This window comes from Scophthalmus maximus, chromosome 17, assembly GCF_022379125.1.
Source record: "Scophthalmus maximus strain ysfricsl-2021 chromosome 17, ASM2237912v1, whole genome shotgun sequence".
Classification (NCBI taxonomy): Eukaryota; Metazoa; Chordata; class Actinopteri; order Pleuronectiformes; family Scophthalmidae; genus Scophthalmus; species Scophthalmus maximus.
The window spans coordinates 20,545,001-20,569,121 of record NC_061531.1 but is presented as its reverse complement, the minus strand read 5'-3'; the positions used below and the strand labels follow the sequence as shown (position 1 = coordinate 20,569,121).

General features: G+C 49.6%; 2 protein-coding genes and 1 non-coding gene across 3 annotated transcripts in view; all 3 read right to left on the bottom strand.

Annotated features, from left to right (window-relative positions):
• Positions 1-397: 397 nt before the first annotated feature.
• On the bottom strand, positions 398-10,552 carry kpnb1 (karyopherin (importin) beta 1). Its single transcript, XM_047328242.1, has 22 exons — positions 10,235-10,552; positions 9,302-9,360; positions 6,853-7,035; positions 6,572-6,772; positions 6,336-6,488; positions 6,175-6,234; positions 6,004-6,093; positions 5,739-5,849; positions 5,549-5,650; positions 5,249-5,473; positions 4,943-5,134; positions 4,730-4,860; positions 3,674-3,821; positions 3,377-3,448; positions 3,137-3,281; positions 2,980-3,062; positions 2,666-2,773; positions 2,212-2,355; positions 1,940-2,045; positions 1,590-1,704; positions 1,173-1,334; positions 398-1,088 (listed from the first exon to the last, which is right to left on the bottom strand). Coding segments are annotated over exons 1-22 (2,631 nt in total). The 5' UTR covers positions 10,275-10,552; the 3' UTR covers positions 398-1,087.
• Positions 1,765-1,904, bottom strand: LOC118289627. Its single transcript, XR_004786179.1, has one exon. It is a non-coding gene; the product is annotated as a small nucleolar RNA SNORA79 (small nucleolar RNA).
• A 732-nt stretch (positions 10,553-11,284) lies between the features above and the next one.
• zgc:158376 (uncharacterized protein LOC100101643 homolog) overlaps positions 11,285-24,121 on the bottom strand; it is a 14,326-nt gene continuing 1,489 nt past the window's right edge. Inside the window, exons 2-11 of the mRNA XM_047328241.1 lie at positions 22,009-22,209; positions 21,171-21,314; positions 21,005-21,091; positions 20,709-20,894; positions 20,586-20,618; positions 19,233-20,473; positions 18,577-18,740; positions 17,957-18,118; positions 14,690-14,911; positions 11,285-14,477 (exon numbers count right to left, since the gene is read on the bottom strand). Of these exons, the coding sequence (XP_047184197.1) occupies positions 14,194-14,477; positions 14,690-14,911; positions 17,957-18,118; positions 18,577-18,740; positions 19,233-20,473; positions 20,586-20,618; positions 20,709-20,894; positions 21,005-21,091; positions 21,171-21,314; positions 22,009-22,194 (2,709 nt within the window). The 5' untranslated portion in view covers positions 22,195-22,209 and the 3' untranslated portion in view covers positions 11,285-14,193. The remainder of the gene's footprint in view (positions 14,478-14,689; positions 14,912-17,956; positions 18,119-18,576; positions 18,741-19,232; positions 20,474-20,585; positions 20,619-20,708; positions 20,895-21,004; positions 21,092-21,170; positions 21,315-22,008; positions 22,210-24,121) is intronic.

Sequence of the window (24,121 nt, the reverse complement as noted above, 5' to 3'; positions counted from 1 at the left end):
CTAGTTATTGATTACTGATCAGACGTGTCAGCAGGTTCAGTACAATATAGACTTTATTAGTTCACTAAAGTTGAATATGAAATAAAAATCAGATCTGTTAAATGATTCACAATCAATGATCATCAACTTTCAGGTTCATGTCAACAGGAAGTTCGTTTCATCAGCTCCACCTCTACAAAATAAAAGCCCTGAGGCCTGAAACGTTTCATGTTTGATTATCATGACAAAGTGAAGCGATCCAGACGAGGCGGCTCCGACCAGAACCAGCCAGGACAAAAAAAGAACGCAAGAAGAAAACAGGCGGTTCTTTGTGGAGTAAACAAAGCAGCGAACTCAAAGTCCAGAACGGTTCAGTCCAGGATACGACAGACGAGACCAAATCACCAGAACTGCTGGGGAATGTTTCATATCACTTTATTGTTTTTTTCCAACTTTATTTTATCATAGCAATGGAAAAATATAACCTTTTACAAACGTCTTCAATTCTGATTCTTTTGAAACAAGCAGAAACGTTGAGTGACCCTTTAACCAAGTGCAGCGGGGAAAAAACTGAAACCTTTGATTTTCCATTTGGCACTCGCTCCTCCACCGGTCCTCTTCGGGTCAGGACTTTTATTTTGAAGGAGTTCAGTGCTGCTGTCGGGAGCGTGACGCCGCGGGCGGAGCAGCGGAGGCCTCAGAGTCCGCCTGATCTCCGGCGCTGTTTTAGTGCTCAGAATAAGAAGAAGAAAAAATAAGAGCAACAAAAAAAATTATCCACAGAGTCCGCTCCGTTTCACCTCCTCCCCCCTCCCCCCCGACAGTGGGGGGGCGGTGCCTTGTGATGTCATAGGAGAGCCCAGCTACAGCGAGAGAGGTGGATGGGGGGGGGGGGGCAGGTTCAGGGGGTGAGTCAGAGTCCAGTCCACAGGCTTTCCAGAGGGGGGGGGGGTGATGTCATCATCTCTCGCTCGCTCACACGTGTCTCTCTCACACTCGTCACACTTCTGCTTCGACAAACACAGAAGTTCAGTCCAGTGGGAAGTTTGTCCTCTTGTTCTGATGTCCATCTCTCAGCGTCGCTCGCTCTCTTCTCCCACCGCCGCCATCTGGAGGGGAGAAGAAGAGACGCTGTCGTCATGACGTGTGTGTGTGTGTGTGAGTGTGAGTGTGAGTGTGTGTGTGTGTCTGACCAGGCCTGGCTCTTCAGTTTGCGGAGCTCCTTCGTGGCCCAGGTCGCCAGCGTCTTGGTCTTGGTGGTTTTGGATCGTCGACCCTCCGTCAGCAGGTCGTTGATGAACGGACGAAGCTCCACCAGCTTCATCACGTCTTTACCGAACGCTGTGCACAGGTCACTGACACACACACACACACACACACACACACACACACACACACACACACACACACACACACACACACACACACACACACACACACACACACACACACACACACACACACACACACACACACACACACACACACACACACACACACACACACACACAATCAACAACTGAGTCTTTCATGGAAGAAGTGAATTTGCAAAAATCAGGAACCTTCAAAATAAAGGAAGAGAAAAACTTAAAAAACACACACACACTCACCCAATGAGTCCGGCGGCATTGGCCACTACGCTGTCAGAGTGGTCCTCGTCCTCCGCTATGTGATGGATGAAGGAGAGGATGAACTCCACCCGAGGCTGCACCAGCATCACGTCAGCTACGGGTGGGAGAAGAGATGGTCATGCTGCATTTAGTGTGTGTTTGTGTGTGCGCACGTGCGTGTGGGGTCCTGCAAAACCAGGAAGCTGTGTCCGGCGGCGACAGCCTGAAGCTTTCTGGGTGAATAAGACCTGAGTTTCTCTGCGACGTCGTAAAATCCTCCTGGTTCACTGCAGCCAGGAGGAGGAACCGACGTCACATGACCTGTGTGTGTGTGTGTGTGTGTCTCTTACGGTGGACGTTCTCCTGGTCGCCCTTCAAACCCTGGATGATGCCAGTGTAGGCCTCCAGACAACCCTCCCTCAGCTCGTTCAGGTAGTCCACCATGTCGTAGTCCGTCTGAAACACACAGGAAAATTCTGACGGTCAGTGAACATCACAGATCACAGATAAACTTGTTTGTGACATCACCTGTTTGTTTCTTTCAGTTGTGATTCTGTGTTGATCGATAATAACAGAATGTTATGTTGTTTCAATGTGTGTTAGTGTGTATGTGTGTGTGCACCTTGTCCACTTGGGCCTGCGACGCCTGCTGCAGCGTGTCCAGGACGATGTCCAGATATTTCTTGAACTCTCCGCCGATGGCAAGAGCGATGTCACCGAACGCCGAGAGGATCTGAGGTTTGACCGACCGGTGGACGTTCTCGTTCTGACGACGACACAGAGCAGATCAATAACTGATCAATAACTGATCAACAACTGTCTATATTAAACATGTAGAAGAAGATGACGAGTGGAGCTTTCAGGTAAATGGTTGTTTTACATCACGGTCAGCGTGGTGCATGATTTATCATCACAGACAGGGGGAGGAGTCAGAGAGGAGAGGGGGGGTCATAGTGAAGGGGGAGGAATTCGAGAGGAGAGGGAGGAGTCAGAGAGGAGAGAGGGGTCAAGGATGAGGGGTCAGAGATTAGGGGGAGGGGTCATGGAGGAGGGGAGGAGTCAGAGCTGTTCCTCACCCCCAGGTTCTCCAGCAGCAGCTGCATCATCTCGTCACAGTAAGGCAGGATGTTGGTCATCAGAGCTCTGCACAGGTCACACACCAGACCCACGGCCGCCAGACACACCTGCAACCAATCATCAGTCAGGTCACTTCCTATACTGGTCACTTCCTCAGGTCTCAGGTAAATGCAGTTGTTTTACATCACGGTCAGCTTGGTGCATGATTTATCATCACAGACCAGGGTGTGTGTGTGTGTGTGTGTGTGTGTGTGTGTGTGTGTGTGTGTGTGTGTGTGTGTGTGTGTGTGTGAGAGAGAGTCATGTGACTGACCTGATACTCGGCGTAGTTCTTCAGGCCGATGGCTAGAAACGGTTTGAAGGCCTCCATGTATTTCTGGAAGTCACTGCCCAAAACTGACACACCAAAGAGAAACTGTTAGCTTAGCATCATGTAGTAGGTGTGTAGGTGTGTGTGTGTGTGTTTGTACCTTCCACCAGCGTGGACACGGCCATCAGAGCGTCCTCCTGAACACCTCCGGACCCGGCTGTGCCCTGGAACATCCTGAGCAGAGACGCCATGACGACATCAGAGATCTGCAGAGCGTCCTGGTGCTGGACCTTACGAAGAACGTTCTGTACGAACAGGAAACATTCACCTGAGCTCCATTCTTTGTGTCTCAGGTTTGTGTGTATGTGTGTGTGTGTGTGTGTGTGTGTGTGTGTCTCACCTGCAGCGTGGCACACAGCAGTGACTGCAGGTCGTTGAATTGGATTCTGTCGGAGGTGCTCTGGATGTGAGACTGAGGAAGCATGTCAACTTAGTTAGTCGCTGTCATCTGGTGCATTAATATCATATTAATATAATGAAAACAACATGCTTCAAACGGCATCATGACAGAAATCATCACTATTGCTATGGTTATGCGTATGAATCAGACACGTGTGGAAACGATTTAAACACTTATGATCTTAAAATGAAAACGTAGAAGTCCCGATGTTGACTGACATGACCCCCCCCTTCTCACCTCCATCTGCAGGACCTGCTGCAGCCTCTCCATGATGACCAGAGTGGTCTTCTGGACCGCAGGGTAACAGTCCTTGGCACTGTTCTTCACGATCTCCATCAGAGCCTCGTAGGCGGCAGAGCGCAGGTTGTTCTGGTGACCGTCAGGCCTACACACACACACACACACACACACACACACACACACACACACACACACACACACACACACACACACACACACACACACACACACACACACACACACACACACACACACACACACACACACACACACACACACACACACACACACACACACACACACACACACACACACACACTTGAGGTTTATACCTATTTAAACCACAGGCCACTCCCCTCCTTCCGACTCAGGGGCCTATAAACAAAAACAGCTGCAGAAATGAACATTTCTTGTGGAGACGTTACTAAACGCTTGCTCAGTTTGATCCGAGAGAAAAATGCAATCAAGTTTGTGTGATTCAAGTACACGGAACATCAGATTTACGAGAGCGCGTGCGCGCTCGCTCGCTCAGACGCGTTAATGCTCAGTTCTGGCACCATCGTCATGACAATCTCAGGACACGGTGTGGTTTTGTTCGGATAACGTCGGGACTCGTGTTTACATACACGTGATTTGATTGGCCCAGCAGTTTGCCATCAGCCCACCTGCCTGTGGTCTCACCTGTCTTGTCTGTGGTCTGACCTGTCTGTCTGTCCGCCTGTGGTCTGACCTGTCTGTCTGTGGTCTGACCTGTCTGTCTGTCCGCCTGTGGTCTGACCTGTCTGTCTGTCCACCTGTGGTCTGACCTGTCTCGTCTGTCTGTGGTCTGACCTGTCTCGTCTGTCTGTGGTCTGACCTGTCTGTCTGTCTGTCCGCCTGTGGTCTCACCTGTCTGCCTGTGGTCTCACCTGTCTGCCTGTGGTCTCACCTGTCTGTCTTGTCTGTCTGTGGTCTGACCTGTCTGTCTGTCTGTCTGTCTGTCTGTCCGCCTGTGGTCTCACCTGTCTGCCTGTGGTCTCACCTGTCGGTCGGTCTGTCTGTCTATGGTCTCACCTGTCTGTGGTCTCTAGCAGCTTCTGGACGATGATTTCGAAGGACGAGGACAGACAGTAGGTGGCGGGCTCCTCCTGGTCCTCGGCTTCGTCTGTAGCTTCGTACGCAGCTTCGGCGAGAGAGGAGAAGGCCTGCGGAGGAAACACTCGGGTAAAGATTCTGACCACTTATGAAAGTACAGATGGAAAGAAAAGAAGATCCTATTCCTCTCACCCAGCAGACATTGGAGGCCACCCTAGGCTCCGCCCCCAGACCCTCGATCAGACACTGCAGCAGGGGGGCCAGGTAGGCCTCGTTAATGGCGGCTTCAGGCAGCAGCTCGCAGATTCTTCCCACCGTCCAGGCTGTGGTGTCCCTCACCACGACGCTGGGGTCCTTCATCAGCTCGATCATGGTGGGCATCCCCTGGGGGGGTGGGGGGGTACTGACGAGTTAGTGATCGACCTGTTTGACGAGCTGTGGGTAAGCAGCTGTTGGTTAGCAGTGGGTAGCTTAGTTACTGGTCAATTAGCGACCGACCTGTATGGCGAGCGGTTTGAGCTGGTTGAGTTCGGGTCCTTCCAGGATGGAACCAAAGGCCATGACGGAGGCATCGCGGTAGCGCCAGTCTGGGTGTTTGATGTGTTCTTTGATGAAAGGCAGAACATGTGGAACCACGTCGTCCTCGCAGCAGGTCGCAAGCAGCATCAGACACACGCCCGCCGCCTTACAGGGGTTCCAGTCATCGTCGTCGTCTGTCTCGTCCTGAAACACAGCAGGCGGTGAAACCGTAGCCAGAACCTTCTACAGGAACAACCAGGCGAGGTGACGACGCGTTACCTGTTTGGTGAGGGTCTGGGTGAGGATGGGGACCAGGTACTGCAGGGCCCCTTTGGCGTAGAACTTACTGGTGTGCTCCGGGGGGCGTCCCTGCTCCGAGGCCTGTCATTGGACGACATGGATAGGCAGTCAGAGGTTTTAATGGTCCGGCACCAAAAGAATCGTTAGCTGACGGAGGCTGCTCGCTCACCTCCGACGCCTCGATGGCCAGGTCCATCTCCTCGTCACACACGTTGGACCAGAACTCGATGCCCTGTAAGGCCACCTCGTCGATGTCGCTCTTCATTGCCTCGATGGTGATCTGAGGAGAGCCAAGTAAAACAGACCAGACAGAAAATAAACTAAACCATACGAAGCATCAAACTTCTATGAGAAAGTTGACATTGAATAAAACATCAACTTTAACTCCACATGTCCCTGACAGAACGATGTGTGTGTGTGACTCGTGTTCTTACCGCGAACAGGGCGGGGCCCATGTACGTCTCCATGTACTGATAATACAGAGACATGATCTTCACCAGGTTCTGTAACGCCGCCACACGCACCTGGAAACACAGTGTTCACGTGTCAGACTGAGGTCAGAGGAGCAGGTGTTGGGACGTGGCCCACGGACCGATGTTACTCACCCTGGTGTCTGGACACTGAGTCGCTTCACACACCACCTGCATGATGAAGTGTCTCTCCGTCTGAAACACAACGTTCCACAGGGAATCATGTCGGGACCACATTACATTTCAGTCTGAATCATAAACCACACATCTCAGGACCTCCTGGTCAGGGTGCATACCTCCTTGTCGAAGTTGGCTTTGGTGAACTCCAGAGAGTTGAGCAGGGCGTTGGTGGCGGCCAGCTTGACGTTGTTACTTGGCTCTTCCTTCCTCATCCCCTGGATGATGGCGGTCAGGATCTGGTTGGCGTTTTCCTGCAGCTGCTCCGGGTCCTGGTGGAACCACGTCGAGGGAACATTGTCAATGATGATGAACAGTCAAACACAGGGTTATCATTACGCGATTGGTGACTCACTATGTCCTGGCAGATGTATCCGATGGCCTCCAGCGTCGACTCCTTCATATGTTCGGTGCTGGAGGGGTCGGTGACGTTGGCCACCAGCTGTGGGATAAGCTCGGGCCACTGGTTCACGGGAATCTCTGCACAGGCAATCCCGGCAACGCACTGCGACGCCGAGCTGGGCCGGTACGTCTCCGTGCCCAAAGTCTGTAAAACCTGAAGAGAACCGGAGCGGTAAGCCGACATATACGATCAGATACAGATGAAGCCTGTGCAGACGGCGCCAGGGTCCTTACGTAGTTCTTTATCTCGCGGCGAGCGTTGGCGTCGATGGCCAGCCATCTCTGCTGGTACTGCGTCTTCACGTCAGGGTCTTTGGAGGTCAGAGAGTTCTTCACCTGCAGACCGGCAGCGACTCGAGCCACCTGGGTGTTCCCCGGGTTCGCCAACACCTTCGACAACTCCACCAGGAATGTGGGCTGGGGGGGCACAGCGGGATCATTAGTGACATCACAGATGACCGTCGCTGTTTCCAAGACGACGTCTGTTTCTCACACTGGGCAACAAACATTAAGGCTTTAACAGGTTATTAACGGATTGTATGCATATACATTACAAAATGATCAATAAATCTAACTTATTGATTTCCTGTCAGTTGATGGATCCTGTCGCTCCAGACACCTTTTTGAGACCCACATTTTTAAACCAATCAATTTATACTGTAGTTTTTGTTATGTATCAGCTTGTAAATGTTGAAAAGTTTAATCTTGTTTCAATGAATCAAATGATATTTTATAAAAATCAGGAAGAGGAAAACACGACAAACTGAGTCAAACAGTTTAAGCCATCAACATTTATCCATGTCGCTACACAGCTTATGTTGGCTGAGGCCAGCTGCTTAGCATAATAACCACAGTTAGCCTTGGTTCCGTTTTCACAACACCTCAACTAAAACGACACCCGACTGAAACTAAAACTACACCCGAACTAAAACTACACCTGACTGAAACTACAACTAAAACTACACCTGACTGAAACTACAACTAAAACTACGCCTGAGACTTAAACTACACCTGAGACTAAAACTAAAACTACACCTGAGACTTAAACTACACCTGAGACTAAAACTACACCGGAGACTACAACTACAACTGAAACTTCACCCGACTGAAACTACACCTGAGACTAAAACTACACCAGAGAAACTACACCAGAGACTAAAACTACACCCGAGACTTAAAACTACAACTGAGACTAAAACTACAACTGAAACTACACCAGAGACTAAAACTACATCTGAGACTGAAACTACACCAGAGACTAAGACTACACCAGAGACTTAAAACTACACCTGAGACTAAAACTAAAACTACACCTGAGACTACAACTACACCTGAGACTACAACTACACCTGAGACTACAACTAAAACTACAACTGAAACTAAAACTACACCAGAGACTAAAACTACACCAGATACTTAAAACTACACCAGAGACTAAATCTACACCAGAGACTTAAACTACACCTGAGACTGAGACTTAAACTACACCTGAGACTACAACTAAAACTACACCAGAGACTTAAACTACAACTGAGACTAAAACTACACCAGAGACTAAATCTACACCAGAGACTAAAACTACAGCTGAGACTAAAACTACACCTGAGACTAAAACTACACCAGAGACTGAGACTACACCAGAGACTGAGACTACACCAGAGACTTAAAACTACACCAGAGACTAAAACTACACCTGAGACTAAAACTAAAACTACACCTGAGACTTAAACTAAAACTACACCTGAGACTTAAACTACACCTGAGACTACAACTAAAACTACACCAGAGACTAAAACTACACCAGATACTTAAAACTACATCAGAGACTAAATCTACACCAGAGACTAAAACTACACCTGAAACTAAAAATACAACTGAAACTAAAACTGAGACTAAAACTACACCAGAGACTAAATCTACACTAGAGACTAAATCTACACCAGAGACTAAAACTACACCAGAGACTTAAACTACACCTGAGACTAAAACTACACCTGAGACTAAAACTAAAACTACACCAGAGACTAAAACTACACCAGAGACTAAAACTACACCAGAGACTTAAACTAAAACTACACCAGAGACTTAAACTACACCAGAGACTAAAACTACACCTGAGACTAAAACTACAACAGAGACTAAAACTACACCTGAGACTAAAACTACAACAGAGACTAAAACTACAACAGAGACTAAAACTACACCTGAGACTAAAACTACACCTGAGACTAAAACTACAACAGAGACTAAAACTACACCAGAGATTAAAACTACACCTGAGACTAAAACTACACCTGAGACTAAAACTACAACAGAGACTAAAACTACACCTGAGACTAAAACTACAACAGAGACTAAAACTACACCAGAGATTAAAACTACACCTGAGACTAAAACTTGTTCACTCATTTCTGGACAGAAAAGTGAGAGTTTGAATGTCCCATGACTGTGAACGTAGCGTCTGTCTGATGTTGTTCTTGTGTTTTATGGATCAAATAGAAAATAATCAGAAGAACGACCAATGATGACAAAGTGAAGGACACATCACCGGGTGTGTGTGTGTGTGTGTTGATGGGGCAGCTGTCCTCTACTCCATCCACGCTGCTGCCTGTCTGTAGCAGCAGGTCGGTTAGCTTCTGCCTCCACTCTGACCGGTAACACGCCGGTACACCAGCGGACTCACCAGGTTCTCTATCGCCGCCTGCTCCAGAAACTTCTGAGCCGCCTCCAGTTCATTCCGATCTGAGGAGAGAGGGGGGGGGGGGGGGGTGTCAGTATCATGCTAGCCACCTAGCTGTCACATTAGCACGCAGGCTAACCGGCTAACACTCTGACTCACGAGCCTCGACCCGGCGGGTAAACTGCTGCAGCGGCTCGTTAAACTCAACACGATCATCTCCTCGTCAGTTTCCACCAACAAGTGACGGTCACGTCCCGGTGACAGCACCGGGTCCGGCCGCGGTGACACGCCGAACCTCCAACGTGCGTGTTGGCCGCCGTGAAGCAGGAGGTTGGAGGTTAGCATGCTAACATTAGCCAGTGACAGAAGTGACAGAAAAAAAGTTTCGTAGACAAAAACAACGGGGGTGAAAACAGCGTGAAGTCGGTGTGAGGCTGGAGGAGCCGCCCGGTGCTGCAGCCCGGGGCCTCTCGCTCCTCTCTGCGGCCACACGAGACCCTGGGACCGGGGCAGGCGTGCGAGGAGGGGCCGACGATTTGAATGGTACGAGCTAACAGCTAACGAGCTAGAGCGGCTACATCAGGCATGGGCAGGGTCGGTGCTGCTAACCGGCTACACTCCTCCGTCAGCTCCGTCTCCACCGGGGGAAATCCACGTAGCTATGACGTGACAACGCGTCTCGGGATCAGCTCAGCGGACCGACGGGTTCATTACACCGTTAAACAGCGATTAAACTCCGGAAGGAATGCGAAGTCAGCGCTGGTGCTTCAGGCCGTGGCGTTAGCACGGTTAGCTTCCCCAGCTAGCAGCCCGGTAACGAGGCATTTCCCTCCTTCTGACTTTCACCGGTTCCGACGAGCCGCCCGTCGCCGAACCAACACAACACCGACCACACCGCGACCCAGCCCGTGTCCCGTGAGCGGGGCCGGGACTCACCTGGGGAGACCGTCTTCTCGAGGATCGTGATGAGCTCCATTCCGTCCCCGGCGCGCGCTCTTCTCTCGGACGGTGTCTGTTGCCGCGCAGCAGCTCGCAGCGGGATTCTATTTCTTCCACGGGGCTCGATCGGTGACAGACACGGGGCGGGTCCGGTCGGTGCGGGAAGAGGCGGCGGTTCCCCGGTGCTGGGTCGGTGTTATTCACTCGGATGGTGCGGGAAATGTAAACGGCCGTGGTGCGGAACAACGTGTCGTAGCGTCTCCACCGCCCGATCACATCCTGTGTTGTCGGGAGGGAACGGGCCGCGCGCTTCGGCTCCGCGGAGGGATATCACGCACCGTGACGGAGCCGAGCTGCGTTTAGGGACCGGCGGAGATTTAACATTTCTGTCTTTGACTCTGATAACGTGTTTGTTTTGTGGTTTGAGTCAAATGTAGCTGAAGGTTATTATTGTCATCATCTTTGTTTGTGTGTTTGTTTATTATCACGTGCTACTGGATGAACCGTCATTGCTTCCTATTAAACGTTAAACAGTTACATCTATGTTATCACTTATGTTAATAGAAGAGTTACAGCATTACGAGAGGCCCCTGAACGCAGCAGCACACTCCTCTCGTCTGTCTCCCGCGCGACCCCGCTTGGCGCGCGCCACATTTTGGATAATGATTAAAACATAAAACCACATTTAAATAAAGTATGAAGTACTTTTACTGTAATACTGTAACTACGTGAAATACTTATATTGTGGTACTGTAATTACATGAAGTACTATTACTGAAGTACTGTAACTATATGAAGAACTTGAACTGAGTTACTGTCACTGACATTACTTGAATACTTCTAGTCGTAGTTTACTGATGCATTTTGACGTGTTCTTAATATTTTTTATTCATTCATTTACAGTGTAGAAGGAAAGAGATTTGTTCCATGTGTCACATGATCATTGTTCTTCTCCGACACTCGTCTTAAGCAGGTTTGTGTTTGAGGTTAATGTTGGTGTCTGCCTGAAGGTGTCAGAGGTCAGAGACAAACACGTGGAAACTCAGACGCTGTAAAAACAAACCCATAGTTTCTTTATTAGTTCGTCATCTTACAGTAGTTCACTCATACGTAGCTGCCTCGAGTCTTTTGTCTCGTTTTACTTTTGTTCCAACGTCGCCGTCACTTCTCGTCAACACAACGAAGAGTCACGACAAACAATAAAAAAGATCAAAAAACAAACAAAAAATGGTAAAAATGCCCCTTTTCACAACTAAATTTACATTTAATAAAATATGATGATCCAGTGCATCGATAAAACCCCCAGACGGAGGGCATCTGATTGGATAAGAGCTTTCAGATGTCAGAGTTTATCCTCCAATCAAATTTGATCTCCTCATGTGTTGCTAGGTGAAGTTTGAAGCATCGTTCGCAGGACAGAGCCCGACATCACAGTTAAAAACAAAACCATCAACCGAATACAAAAGTAAAAAACAAAGTGACACGTGGATCTGGATAGTTATGGCACAACGAGTCGTATTCTACACGTGACCACTGGTGGCGTTTATTTCAACAGCGACTGATTGGACGACGAGGGGCCTGTGGCCCCATGTGACCCCCCCTCCCCCAGAATGAAAGAGACACGAGGACAAATGGCGGCAGCTGTTTGTGGCTATTGAGTCTCGTTTGTTTTGTACGTGAAGACTGTAGATGGCTATTACGAACATTATTAATAATAATGATTAAAATCATCACGGCTGTGAACTCAGCGTTTCTTCATCGATTCAAGTTGATTTATTTCATAATTGATCTTTTCAGCTCTAATCACGATGTAGTTGTGTAGCAGGCTAACGCGCGTTGACAAGCTAGTGTTAGTTAGCTTGCTACCTGAGATTGCTAACATGCCAGCTAGCAGCGCAGGTTGAGGAAATGTCCGTTTTATTCTCTCGAGCAAATTGAATCTGAATATTCTGATTCAACGTCTGCGTTGGACAGTTTACGTTTCTGACCTCAGAGCAGCTAACATGGCTAAGGGGTCGTGAGCTAACCGCTCTCTGATTGGCTTTTTGATAAACTGACAAACAGCTGATTCTCCAGATCAAATCCATTTCATTTGTTTCTTGCTTTTCTGCGTCAAGATGATGATGATGATGATGATTGTTATGATGAACTTGGGTGAACGGATCCAGACAGAAGCATGTCAGATAATATATACTCGTGGTTTGGTTTTGATTCTACATGAAGATTATGACTTCAGAATTGATACAGTAAATCTATATGATGAGAACAGATCAGGATCATGAGACGACGTCGAGGTCACAAGGTCACGAGGTCGTGAATGTCGACTTTGTATCTCATGAACTTTACTTTCCACGAGTATTTGAAACTTTTTCTTTCTGAACATCTCGTTGTTTCCATAGCAACCGATTCAGATTCAAGTGATGTCATCACGTAGAAAACAGTGAAATATTCTCAACCAGTCAGAAACGTCTGCGTGAGAAACAATAAATTAAAACCTGACATGAAGAAAAGAAACTAAATACTCCTGAGAAAAAAACTCCGTCAATCACGATCAATGGATCTGATCAATCAATCGATCTGATTGGAGGCGACAAACAGACGATGGAGGGAAATTGGAGCCGATATGAAAATCAAAAGGAAACATGAACGACTGAGGCACACACACACACACACACACACACACACACACACACACACACACACACACACACACACACACACACACACACACACACACACACACACACACACACACACACACACACACACACAGGAAACAGGAAACAGGAAACACTGAACGTGACGAGCGCAGCGTCAGATGTGTTCGTCGCAGGTTGATGACCTGTCAGGTGAGGTCATGGGGGTGTTAACCTCCAACAGGCTCCACCCACACCGACACATTTTCATCTTAAAGCTAAAGTGACCACAGAATGCTTTTAGCCCCGCACACACGGACTCATCTGACAACACACGTCACGTGACCTGGTCATGTGGTGTAAACAGTAGGTAGATCGTCTTCCTCTGCAGCTGGTTGCTTAGTGACAGAAAGTCCTCTGAAGGAGGAAGTGTTCCTGACTGATGAGAACCAATCAGAGAAGAGAAAGTGATGATGTCATCCTTTATAAACTAAAACACTGACAGGACCAGCAGCGTTTCCGCCAGGCGTAACCATAGCAACAGTGATGCGTGTGGGCAGAGCCCTCACAACAAGCTACAACACTCCAGCAGTCTGCGGAGGTCTCACACACGTTGAGGTACATTCATTTAGCTCGATGTCCATTCGTCACTTTTCTCCGACGGGTTTGACTTTTCCCACAATGCTTCTGTTCTAGAAACTTGGCTAACTTCACTTTGTACATTATTTTGACAGGCGGCAGGAAACTCGTCAGTCGTCACGGAAACACTGTGAACGTGGGCTCGGGGAACCCGGTGGCGACGTCCAGTCAGATTATTAATATTATTATTATTATGATGATGATTGACCAGACTGTCAGACTGAACCTGGATCAGCTGATAGAGACACAGATGTGTTTAGCCTAGCTTAGCACAAACACTGGAAGCGGAGGGAAGCGGTTAGCTCCAACTTTTCTACAAGTCGACATCGTTCCCCACGACCACGACTCTGACTTCCTGTTTCGTGTCGTGCGGCAACAGACGAGCAGTCTGGCACGATGATGATATCACAAGGTGGAAGGACAGAAGGAGAGGAGTGTGTCGGGGGGGGGGGTGTCAAAGGTCATTTACAGTTAACTACAGATATATACACACCCAAAATTGTACAGAGAACAAATATGTACATGCTCAGGGTTTCTGATATTTTTTAACTATTCCTGACAATTTTTTCCAAAAATATGTCCCTCGTCCTCCTCCTCTTGGTCCTCTTCCTCATCCTCCTCCTCCTCCTCACCTGTCTGTAGTGTAACGAGGAGGGGGCATGGCTGTCAGGTCCCAGGACTTTAGCTGTTCTTCAGCAGCGTTCTATCTTCAGCAGGACAGGAGGAAGAGGAGGAAGAGGAGGAGGACGACGTGGAGGAGGAGGAGGATGAAGCAGTGGCGGTGGCGGTGGCGGTGGCAGAGGAAGAGGAGGAGGAGGAGGAAGAGGAGGAGGAGGCATGTGAGGGGAAGCAGAGCAGCTGTCCCGTCTCGGAGGAGAGCAGCGAGCAGCAGCGCAGGTCGACTGATTGCAGCGACGAGCAGCGACGCAGCAACGAGATGCACTGCTCCGTCACTTTGACACAACCTGCAAAAAACACACACACACACACACACACACACACACACACACACACACACACACACACACACACACACACACACACACACACACACACACACACACACACACACACACACACACACACACACACACACACACACACACACACACACACGTCAACACCAGGACAGACTGACGGTCATGTGACCTGGTGGGCGTGTCTCAGGTGTGTTTACCTGCCAGGCTGACGTGGGTGAGCGAGTCCCTGAGGGGGGAGAGGGGGGAGGTGAGGGTGAGCACCGTCTGGTCCGTGATGTTCCCACACTGACTCAGGTCCAGTCGGCTCAGCTGAGGAACGTACCGCAGCAGCAGCCGGGCCGAAGCGTCCGACAGGTCCAGACCCGACAGACGCAGCTCCGTCACGTTCTGGAAGCGCCCGACCCGGGTCTCGCCGTGAGCTGGTCGGCAAATCAGAGCAGAGAGAGGACGGGATTTAAACTGTTGTTATGACGACCGCAGGGGAGAGGACGCTGGCACTGACTGTTGCCGCTTTTCCCTCTGAAATCCAATTAATTTGACTTCATGTGTCTTACTGAGACTATTTTGCACTAAATGAAGCTTGTCCTTCTGGCTATCATTATTTGGAAAAAGCCCGCCGCACTGGTGGCTTAGCAGTAATACACCGCTGTGACTTGAAACTCACCCCTCTGTCTCCGCCTGAACTGTCCTCCTTTGAATGCCTTGCTTTCAAATGCAAACCCCCTCCCCAGTGACAATTTTTCTCATTTACCGGCCACCCAGATCAAACCCAGCTTTCCTCCCAGAGAAGTGAACTTTGCACCTCACGCTGTACCACATCTTCAAATATTATCATACTGAGATTTAAACATTCACGTTGACACCCCCTCCTGCAACCCTGCGGCGGGACTTCTACAATTATTGGACTGTCTCAACCTCAAACAGCATGTCGACGTCCCCACACACAACAGAGGGCACACGCTCGACCTGGTCATTACTGACACTGCCCCCATCAAAAATCTGCTGGTGTACGATCTGGGAGTGTCGGATCACAAAGCCATTTTCATTGGAGTTGAACCACACCAAGCCAAAACGCCAAATAAATTTCAGAAACCTGAAAAACATCAACCTGGACAACATGACTTTGGACCTCCAGTAACTAACGTCTGCAAAATATGCATCAGCAAATTAATCTGTGGATTTTTACAACAACACCCTGAGCCGTATCCTGGACCTCCACGCCCCTGTGAAAACACAAACAGTCTCCTTCTCCTGCTCAGCCCCCTGGTTCTCTTCAGATCTACGGAACAAGAAAGCAGCTGGGCGTGTACTCGAGCGGCGTGTTGCACAAACTGGACTCACTGTGCACAGTTGGTCCATCAAGAACATCAAAAGACCTACTCAAAGTCACTTAGAAAAGCACGGTCACAGTTCTACTCCAACATCATCAATACAAGTCCTGGAAACTTCAAGCAGCTTTTCTCTACCATAAATTATCCATCAAGCCTCAAACTCTCTCACACAGATACCTAAGAAGACCAGTGCAATAACTTCATCATCTTCTTCAGGAGAAAAGTCGACACCATCCGCTCTCTTCTCTCCAGCTCTCCTGCTCTGTCAGTCCCTACTCTCTGCTGCTTCCCCAAGATCTCTCAGCGAGAGGTTGAGGACATCATCTGCAGGATGAAACCCTCCACCTGTACCCTGGACCCTTTTCCTACAGCCCTGGTCAAATCCAACGTCTGCGCTCTAAGTCCCCTAATCACCCAAATCATAAAACAGGCTGGATATGTTCCATCTGATCTCAAAACTGCTGTCACCAGACCCCTCCTCAAAAAACTCACCTTAGACCCAGAAATCCTCGCCAACTACAAGCCCATTTCCAACCTCCCATTTCTGTCCAAAGTGCTGGAAAAGTAGTCGTGGCACATCTTCATGACCACCTAAATTCTCACTCCCTATTTGAGAAGTTCCAGTCCAGTTCCGCCCACGGCGCCGAAACAGCCCTGTTCAGGGTCACAAACGACCTGCTGATGGCGGCTGACACTGGATCACCATCGCTCCTCATCCTTCTGGATCTGTCTGCAGCTTTCGACACGGTTGACCATAACATCTTCCTTCAGCGCCTCCAACACACCATCGGACTCTCTGACTCCGCCCTGAGCTGGTTCAGGTCCTACCTGTCTGGAAGAACAGAATACGTCTCCTTGGGAGGAGCAAAATCGCAAACACTCACTGTCACTTGTGGAGTCCACCAAGGGTCGGTTCTCGGCCCCACTGTGTTCACCCTCTACACTCTTCCCCTTGGCCGCATCATCAGCCAGCAGAGAATATCATTCCATTGCTACGCTGATGACACACAGCTCTACATAAAAACGACCCTATCTAATCTGCAGCCTCACTGTCATGGTCATCATCATCACTGAGCTCCTGCCTTGAGGAGATAAAGGAGTGGATGACAGAAAACTTCCTACAGCTTAATAGTTCCAAAACAGAAGCTATTTTAGTTGGCACACCACACCAGGTCCATTCATCCCCCATAACCCAAATCACCTTCTCTAATATACCCCTGTCATCAACAGTCACCAACCTGGGTGTAAGATTTGACCCTCATCTTACATTTGACACCCACATTAAACATCTGTGCAAGACCTCCGTCTATCACCTGGGGAACATTGCCAAACTCCGTCCCACACTGTCTGTCAGATGCAGAAAACCTTGTCCACGCCTTTGTCTCTCAAGGCTGGACTACTGCAACGCTCTCCTCATCGGGACTCATTGCAAGAGCATTGAAAAGCTTCAATACGTCCAAAACAGCGTCGCTGGGATCCTGATGAGGATACGAAAATATGACCACATCACACACGTACTTCACTCACTCCACTGGCTTCCTGTCTCTTTCAGGATTGATTACAAAATCTCCCTCCTCACCCATCAGTGCATCCATGACAATGCCCCTCCCTACCTGAAAGATCTAGTCTCACCACAATCCTCTTCACCCAACCTCCGCTCCGGAAACAAAACCTTCCCCCTTCACCCCTCCAGGACCAGGCTGCGCACCATGGGGGGGTCGAGCCTTCTGCTCAGCCGCTCCTCGCCTGTAGAGTTCCCTCCCCGACCACCTGAGGGCTCCACAGAGCACTCTCTCTTTTAAGAAGGACCTGAAAACCTTTCTTTTCAAACATGCATTCCCCTAAATTTTTGTACTTTTTCTTCTACCGATGTTTTTCTTTTTAAACCTATTTTTTAATATTTCTTTTATCTTGTTTTTACTCTGTAGCACTTTGAGATTGCTTTTAGCAATGAAAAGTGCTCTATAAATGAAAGTTATTGTTATTATTATTATTAAAGTTCAAAGTAATTCTACAGCAACAGAAGTTTGGTCGGACTCAGTGAATATTTCCTTACGCTCTGTCACCTCGGTTCTGTCGGTTCTGTGTGTGCGGCAAAAAGAAATGTGGGTTTTCAGCTCAGGCCTGTCTCACCTGTCCTGGTGTCAGGGGGCGGAGCCAGCAGCTCCCTCAGGTGAGAGTCTTTCAGATCCTCCACTCTGCTCAGATCTAACAGCTTCAGACATGGACACACGGTCTGACACAGAGCAGAGACGACCGGCCACGGACAACCTGACACGTTGAGCTCCAACAGACCTGCAGACAGACAGGTCAGACAGACAGACAGGTCAGAGACAGACAGACAGGTCAGACAGAGAGGTCAGAGACAGACAGACAGGTCAGACAGACAGGAGGTCAGGCAGACAGACAGACAGGAAAGAGGTGAGACAGACAGACAGACAGGTCAGAGACAGACAGACCGGTCAGGCAGGCAGACAGACAGACAGACAGACAGGCAAGAGGTGAGACAGACAGACAGACAGACAGGTCAGACAGACAGAAGGTCAGGCAGACAGACAGACAGGCAAGAGGTCAGACAGACAGACAGACAGGTCAGACAGACAGGTTAGAGACAGACAGACCGCTCAGACAGACAGGTCAGAGAGACAGGAGGTGAGACAGACAGACAGCCAGACAGACAGGCAGGAGGTCAGACAGAAAGACAGGAGGTCAGGCAGGCAGGCAGGCAGACAGACAGGAGGTGAGACGGTCACCTGGCAGCCGGTTGATGAGCCACATCAGTTGTTTCTTGGACATGTTGGTATAACCCAGGTTGAGGGCGACCGGCTGGCGGCGGATGATTCCACTGAGCATGGGGGGGGTGATGGAGCGCTGACGACTCAGGTCGATCTGAGGCCACAGCCTCTTGTCACAGCACCTGGACACAGGTCACAGGGTCAACACTGATGACATCACACCAGGGAGACAGGTCACATGTGCTGAGGAAGTTTCCTAAATCTTGAAGTGTTTCCTCGGCACCTGATAATGTTCAGATTCTCTAAGTGCTTAGGAAAGAAGCTTCAATGCTTCCTTTCCTATCTCCTTAAGCAGATGACACACTGGAGCTTCCTTTGTGAGAGTAAGGAGAAACAGACCCACAATTAATTGCGGCAGCGATATTTAACGTGACGCACGAACGTAAACGATTCAATCAGAAGAAGAAGAGTATGAATATGACCCAGATGTGAGTTACTGTTACATATGAATCACAAAAGACAACATGCTGATGGAGCCGCTGAGATTTTTGTAGTTCATCTTCAGAAATGTGTGGGTGTGTCTGACTGTCTTTCTGTCTGTCTCTCTCCTGTCTGTTTTGCTCACTGTCTGTCTGTCTCTCCTGTCTTTCTGTCTGTCTGTCTGTCTGACTCACCAGCGGCCCCAGGTGCGACACACTCTCATGCAGACAGACAGGTCCCGGTGGCTGAGGAAGGTGAAGACCCGGAGCCAGACGTCCCGGGTCATGATATGAGATGCTCCACAGTCGAGGGGCAGACAGCTGGGCTCGGGGCAGGTGGGGGGGGGCCGCACCAGGTGTCTCTCCATCTGGACCGGGCGTGGGGGTGAGGGCACGGCGGGCGGGCTGCGCTTCATCATCTGTGAGCGAGGGGCGAGACGGGACGGCTGCGAGCAGGGAGACGCCGCCAAGGTTGACATCATCAGGCCACCTCCCGCCCCGCCCCCATTGGCGGTGGGGATGGACGAGGGGTTGTTCCTCGACGTCTGGTTCTTGCTACGGATCTTGTTGCAACGACTCCCCCCGCCTTTAGCCACGCCCCCTCCTCCCCCACTGTGTCTGTGATTGGTCTGAAGTCCGCTGGCATTCTCCTTCTCGCCGGCCTCCCGCCCCCCTCCCGTCCCTCCCCGTGTCCGTCCGTTCCGCGCCTCCCCGTTGCTCCGCTGCTTCCCCGTGAAGCCGTCGTGTTGCGAGGACGGAGGCATTTGATTGGAGGAGAGGGGGGAGGGCGGGGGGAGGGAGGAGGAGTTTTTCCTGGTCCTGTCCGAGGTGGGGGTGTCCTCCTCCTCTCCGTCCAGCCCTCCTTTCCGCCCACGTGGCGGTAACGCCGAGTCTCCTCCCCCTCTCCGCCGGACCTTGTCTCCCCCTCCCGGCTCCTCCTCCCGCTCCTCCTCCTCCCCCCTCCCCCCCTCCCCCTCCGACTCCTCGCTGGCGCTGAAGCCGAGCTCGGCCAGACGTCTCTCCCGCTCCCGCTCCCTCTCGCGTTCGCTGCGACTCCTCTCCCTCTCTCCCCGGCCTCCACTGCTGCTGCCGTAGGCGACGGGAGGAGGCGGGGCGGGCGAGGAGGACGAGGGGGAGGAACCTCCCCCCGGCTCCCTCCTCAGGGAGTCGTCAGAGTCGGACTCGGAGTCGGACTCTGAGCTGGAGGAGGAGGACGACGACGACTCGGCCCGACGCTCCAGCAGACACATCCTCTTGAAACGCTCCAGTTTCTCTCGGTGATGCGAACGCTGGTCTGCGCTCGATGTGCCCCCGGCTCCTCCCCCACCGCCACCTGGCTGAGAGGAGGAAGAGGAAGAGGAACCCTGCGTTCCTGTTGCTCCGCCTCCTGCTGATGACGTGGGACCGTTCAACTCGTCCGCCTCCTGTTTGGGTTTCTGAGGGAGAGAAAACAACAGGAGAACTTTACCCACAATCCTTAGTGTTCGTACACGGAGTATTTGTTTGTGAGCAAGCTTTGACAATAATCACATGGCGCTGCCTTCGTACCTTTTTGAGACGTTTTTCGTGGACGCCTTTCATCTAGAGGGAAACAGACACAGAGCGTTAATCACACCTGTCACTCAGACAACAGGAAGTACGTTGTCCCGACAGTGAAACATGCACGTCCACCTTCTTCTTGGTGCCGCTGTCCTGAGGCTGCTCCTTCTCCTTCTTCCTCTTGTGCCCCGGCTCCGTCCTCCCCCCCTCCTCCAGGGAGGGAGGGGCTTTCTTTTTAGGGGGAGGGTCATCTGTGAGCTTCCAGCGGCCGACCTCGCCGTTATCCAGGCGCCGCTTCCCCGAACCATCGGCCTGATCCTGCACACACACACGAAGAGTCGCTGAAACCAAACTGAGACCTGACCCCCGAGTTCTGACCCCGAGTCCTGCCCCCCGAGTCTTGACCCCCGACCCCTGGTCTGCCTCACCTTGCTGGTCTTGCCCTCCTTGTGGCACTTGGGACACTCCCAGCAGTTTGGGATCTCGTCGTTGATGATTCCTTCAGCTTTTCCCATCTGAGGAGGAAACAGTAAATATTGATCAGATGAGAAAAGATGATTGATGAGTGATTGTTGAGCGGAGCAGGTGACGAACCTTCAGGCAGCTCGGGTGGATGATCTCGTTACAGATGGTGCACTCCATCAGACACAGGCTGAACTTCTCCTCCTCAGACTCCACGGTGTCCTCCTTCCCCGCCTCGCCGCACGCAAAGCACACGGCCGTGTGAGGCAGCACGGGCTGTGAGACAGACAGGTGGCAGATAGACGGACAGGTGAGATGCAAACGGGTGAGAGACAGACAGGTATGGGGCATTTTAATTTAATGTAATTTGATTCATGTGTTTTTATTTTTTTGTCAATAAATCTGTTTGTGTGTTTGTGTTAAAGCATTTCTGAAACCACAGCGAGCCAACTCAAAGCTCCAGCAGCCATCTGTGGTTATGGAAACCCAGCATCGCCGCCTGCTGGGATCCAGCTCTCAGTCAAGGCTATTTGAAGAATCGACATGAATAAATAAATAAATAAAATCACACCTTCAGTGTTTGAAGATGTTCTGACTGTGTGTTTGTGTGTGTGTGTGTGTTAAGTGCGTGTGTGATCCTCAAGATATACAACATGTCACTTCCTGTGTCAAGCAGGTGGCGCTGTGGCGCAGACTGAATGTCGTCGTGTAGACGTCAGGAAGGGGTTTTAACTTTTTCAAATTTACTTCCTGTTTGTTTGTTTATCTTGACACTTCCTGTCAGTCTCTGATCTTCTGTTCAGTCAGGTTCTCGTTTCCTAACTCCTGAAGGATTCTCTTTCACATGTTCCCTTGACCCGGTGACACGGGGTGAGGAAAGTGTCTGTCTGTCTGTGTGTCTGTGTGTCTGTGTGTGTGTGCGTGTGTGCGTGTGTGCGTGTGTGCGTGTGTGTGTGTGTGCAGGACTCACCGCCGTGCACTGTCTCAGGAGACAGGACTGCTTCATGCGACCCGGTCCTCCGAACTTCTTCATGTCCTTACAGAAGTGACACTCTCCACACTCGGTCCTCATGCAGGCCTGGCAGCGCCGGCACCGCGTCCGCCTGCGCCTCGCCCCCCCACCGGCCCCCCCGCCCAGCGCCTTACTGCCCGACATCCCCGAACAAGTCAGCTGCAGACAGACACACGCGCACACACCAACACACACACACAAACCAGCAGAAATACAAAATTAACAATTGATTGTGTTATCATCATCAGTCAACTTGTTTAGTCTGAGCGTGTTTCATTTCATATACGATCAAAGAAAAACGTCAGTGATTGTGATTTCCTTCTGCAGCGATCAGCTGATCGTTGAGAGATTCTCTCCGAAGTTCCGCCCACTGACACTTTAGTTTCAAACCTCATCACTGTTGCTATAGCTACGGCTGGTGGAGTTTCACAGCCACTGAATCAGAGATGTGTGGAAACACTGCTGGTCCTGTTCAGTTTGTTAACAATGACATTATCACGTTCTCATCAGTCACGACTCTACGTCACTTCCTGTCAGTGACAGTTTCCTGTCCTGACTTTTCACCATTGCTGTTCCTCCTTCAGAGGAGTTTCTGTTACTAAGCAACCGGCTGCAGAGGGATACGATCTACTTCCTGTTTACATCACGTGACCAGTGAAGGTGAATCAGCCGATCAATAACATCAACGGTGCTTCATAGACACAATCAGTATCTGAGTTTATGTTTTTGCTGATTTGACAATATTTAGAGAAGAATCAGGTTTATATTTTTAATCAAGTTCTATATATTAGTCTTTTCTTTTTATTTATCGTAGTATATAATAAAGTTTAGGGATGAAGTGTAAAATATTAGGCCTCAATTACATTTGTTTGTCATAAGGGTTTGATAACGACATCTTAGGAATCATTCACAATCCATATACATACATAGACAAATGTGTGTGTACACATACACACACACACACACACACACTCACACACACACACACTCACACACACACTCACACTCTAGGGTTGGAACGGTACGGACTTGACGGTTTGGTGCTGACATTCATACGGAGAATACGCGATATAAAAATGTATAAAACTGAGATACGAAGATTGATGACGGAAATGCGGAACCAAATATTTCACACGTGCGATCGAGTTCCCTTCGGGACACATTAGACTGTGAGCCCTGTAGCTCCAGCTGATTGGCTGAGTCGGCCCCACGTGACATGACGAGTGGTCGAAGATCCGCCTGCTTCTTTGGATTCGCAGTGAGATTCAACAGTGAGCGAGAGGATCGGACGAGGACGATGTGTCTCTACACATTGAACTGTAATATGGTTCAATATTAAAATGTTTGATTGCTGAATCTTTAAATAGTCTTATTGGAACAAACACTCCTCATGCACAAGTTTTATTTTTTCATTATTCTATTTATTTTGTACTTTTATAACATTTAACATGTTTTCAGTTTTGTAGCAGATTGTGACTTCTTTGTTTACATGATATTATTTATATAAAGATTTGACCGATGCAGAGAGAATGTTCACTCTGCACCAGCTCCTCAGGGAACAAACTGGAACTGTACCATCAATTAAAAGAAACATTTGTATTTGGGTTTTTGTTGCTTTTTTCACAATGTGTACTGAACAGATATATATTAATACATATACATATATAACAGTATTGTATACTGTGTCAGTAGAACTGATCCATCTTTCTGGGCTCCACCTCTGTACCTGATGTCTGTGAGTTTACTGATCATCAGCTTGTTGTGATTGATGAATGAATCAGATCTGATCCAGGCGACAGAACATCATGGTGAGCCTTTACCTACGGAGGCCCCGAGGGCTCACAGCACTGACACCACAACATCAACAACACACACGCAGCGTTTAGAAAACAAGCTGCAAATAGACAGCAACGAAAAACAGAAGTGTTTCCAGAGGACACTTAAAAGTGATGCACATGCTTTTTGTTGACTCAGGTGAAGGTTCTCTTTCTAGCGATGCACCGATACCAAGTACAAGTACATACATTCAGCTACTTGCCGATTTCGAGTACCGATGTTGCCTCTGATTGAA

What these genes read in the sequence shown, in the direction of transcription:
- kpnb1 (XM_047328242.1), bottom strand. Translation starts at nt 10,274, where the DNA reads ATGGAGCTCATCACGATCCTCGAGAAGACGGTCTCCCCAG. An exon ending in CGCAGGCCCAAGTGGACAAG is followed by an intron (nt 2,046 to 2,211) that starts GTGCACACACAC and finishes TGTGTGTTTCAG; the next exon opens with ACGGACTACGACATGGTGGA. An exon ending in AATGCCGCCGGACTCATTGG is followed by an intron (nt 1,335 to 1,589) that starts GTGAGTGTGTGT and finishes TGTGTGTGTCAG; the next exon opens with TGACCTGTGCACAGCGTTCG.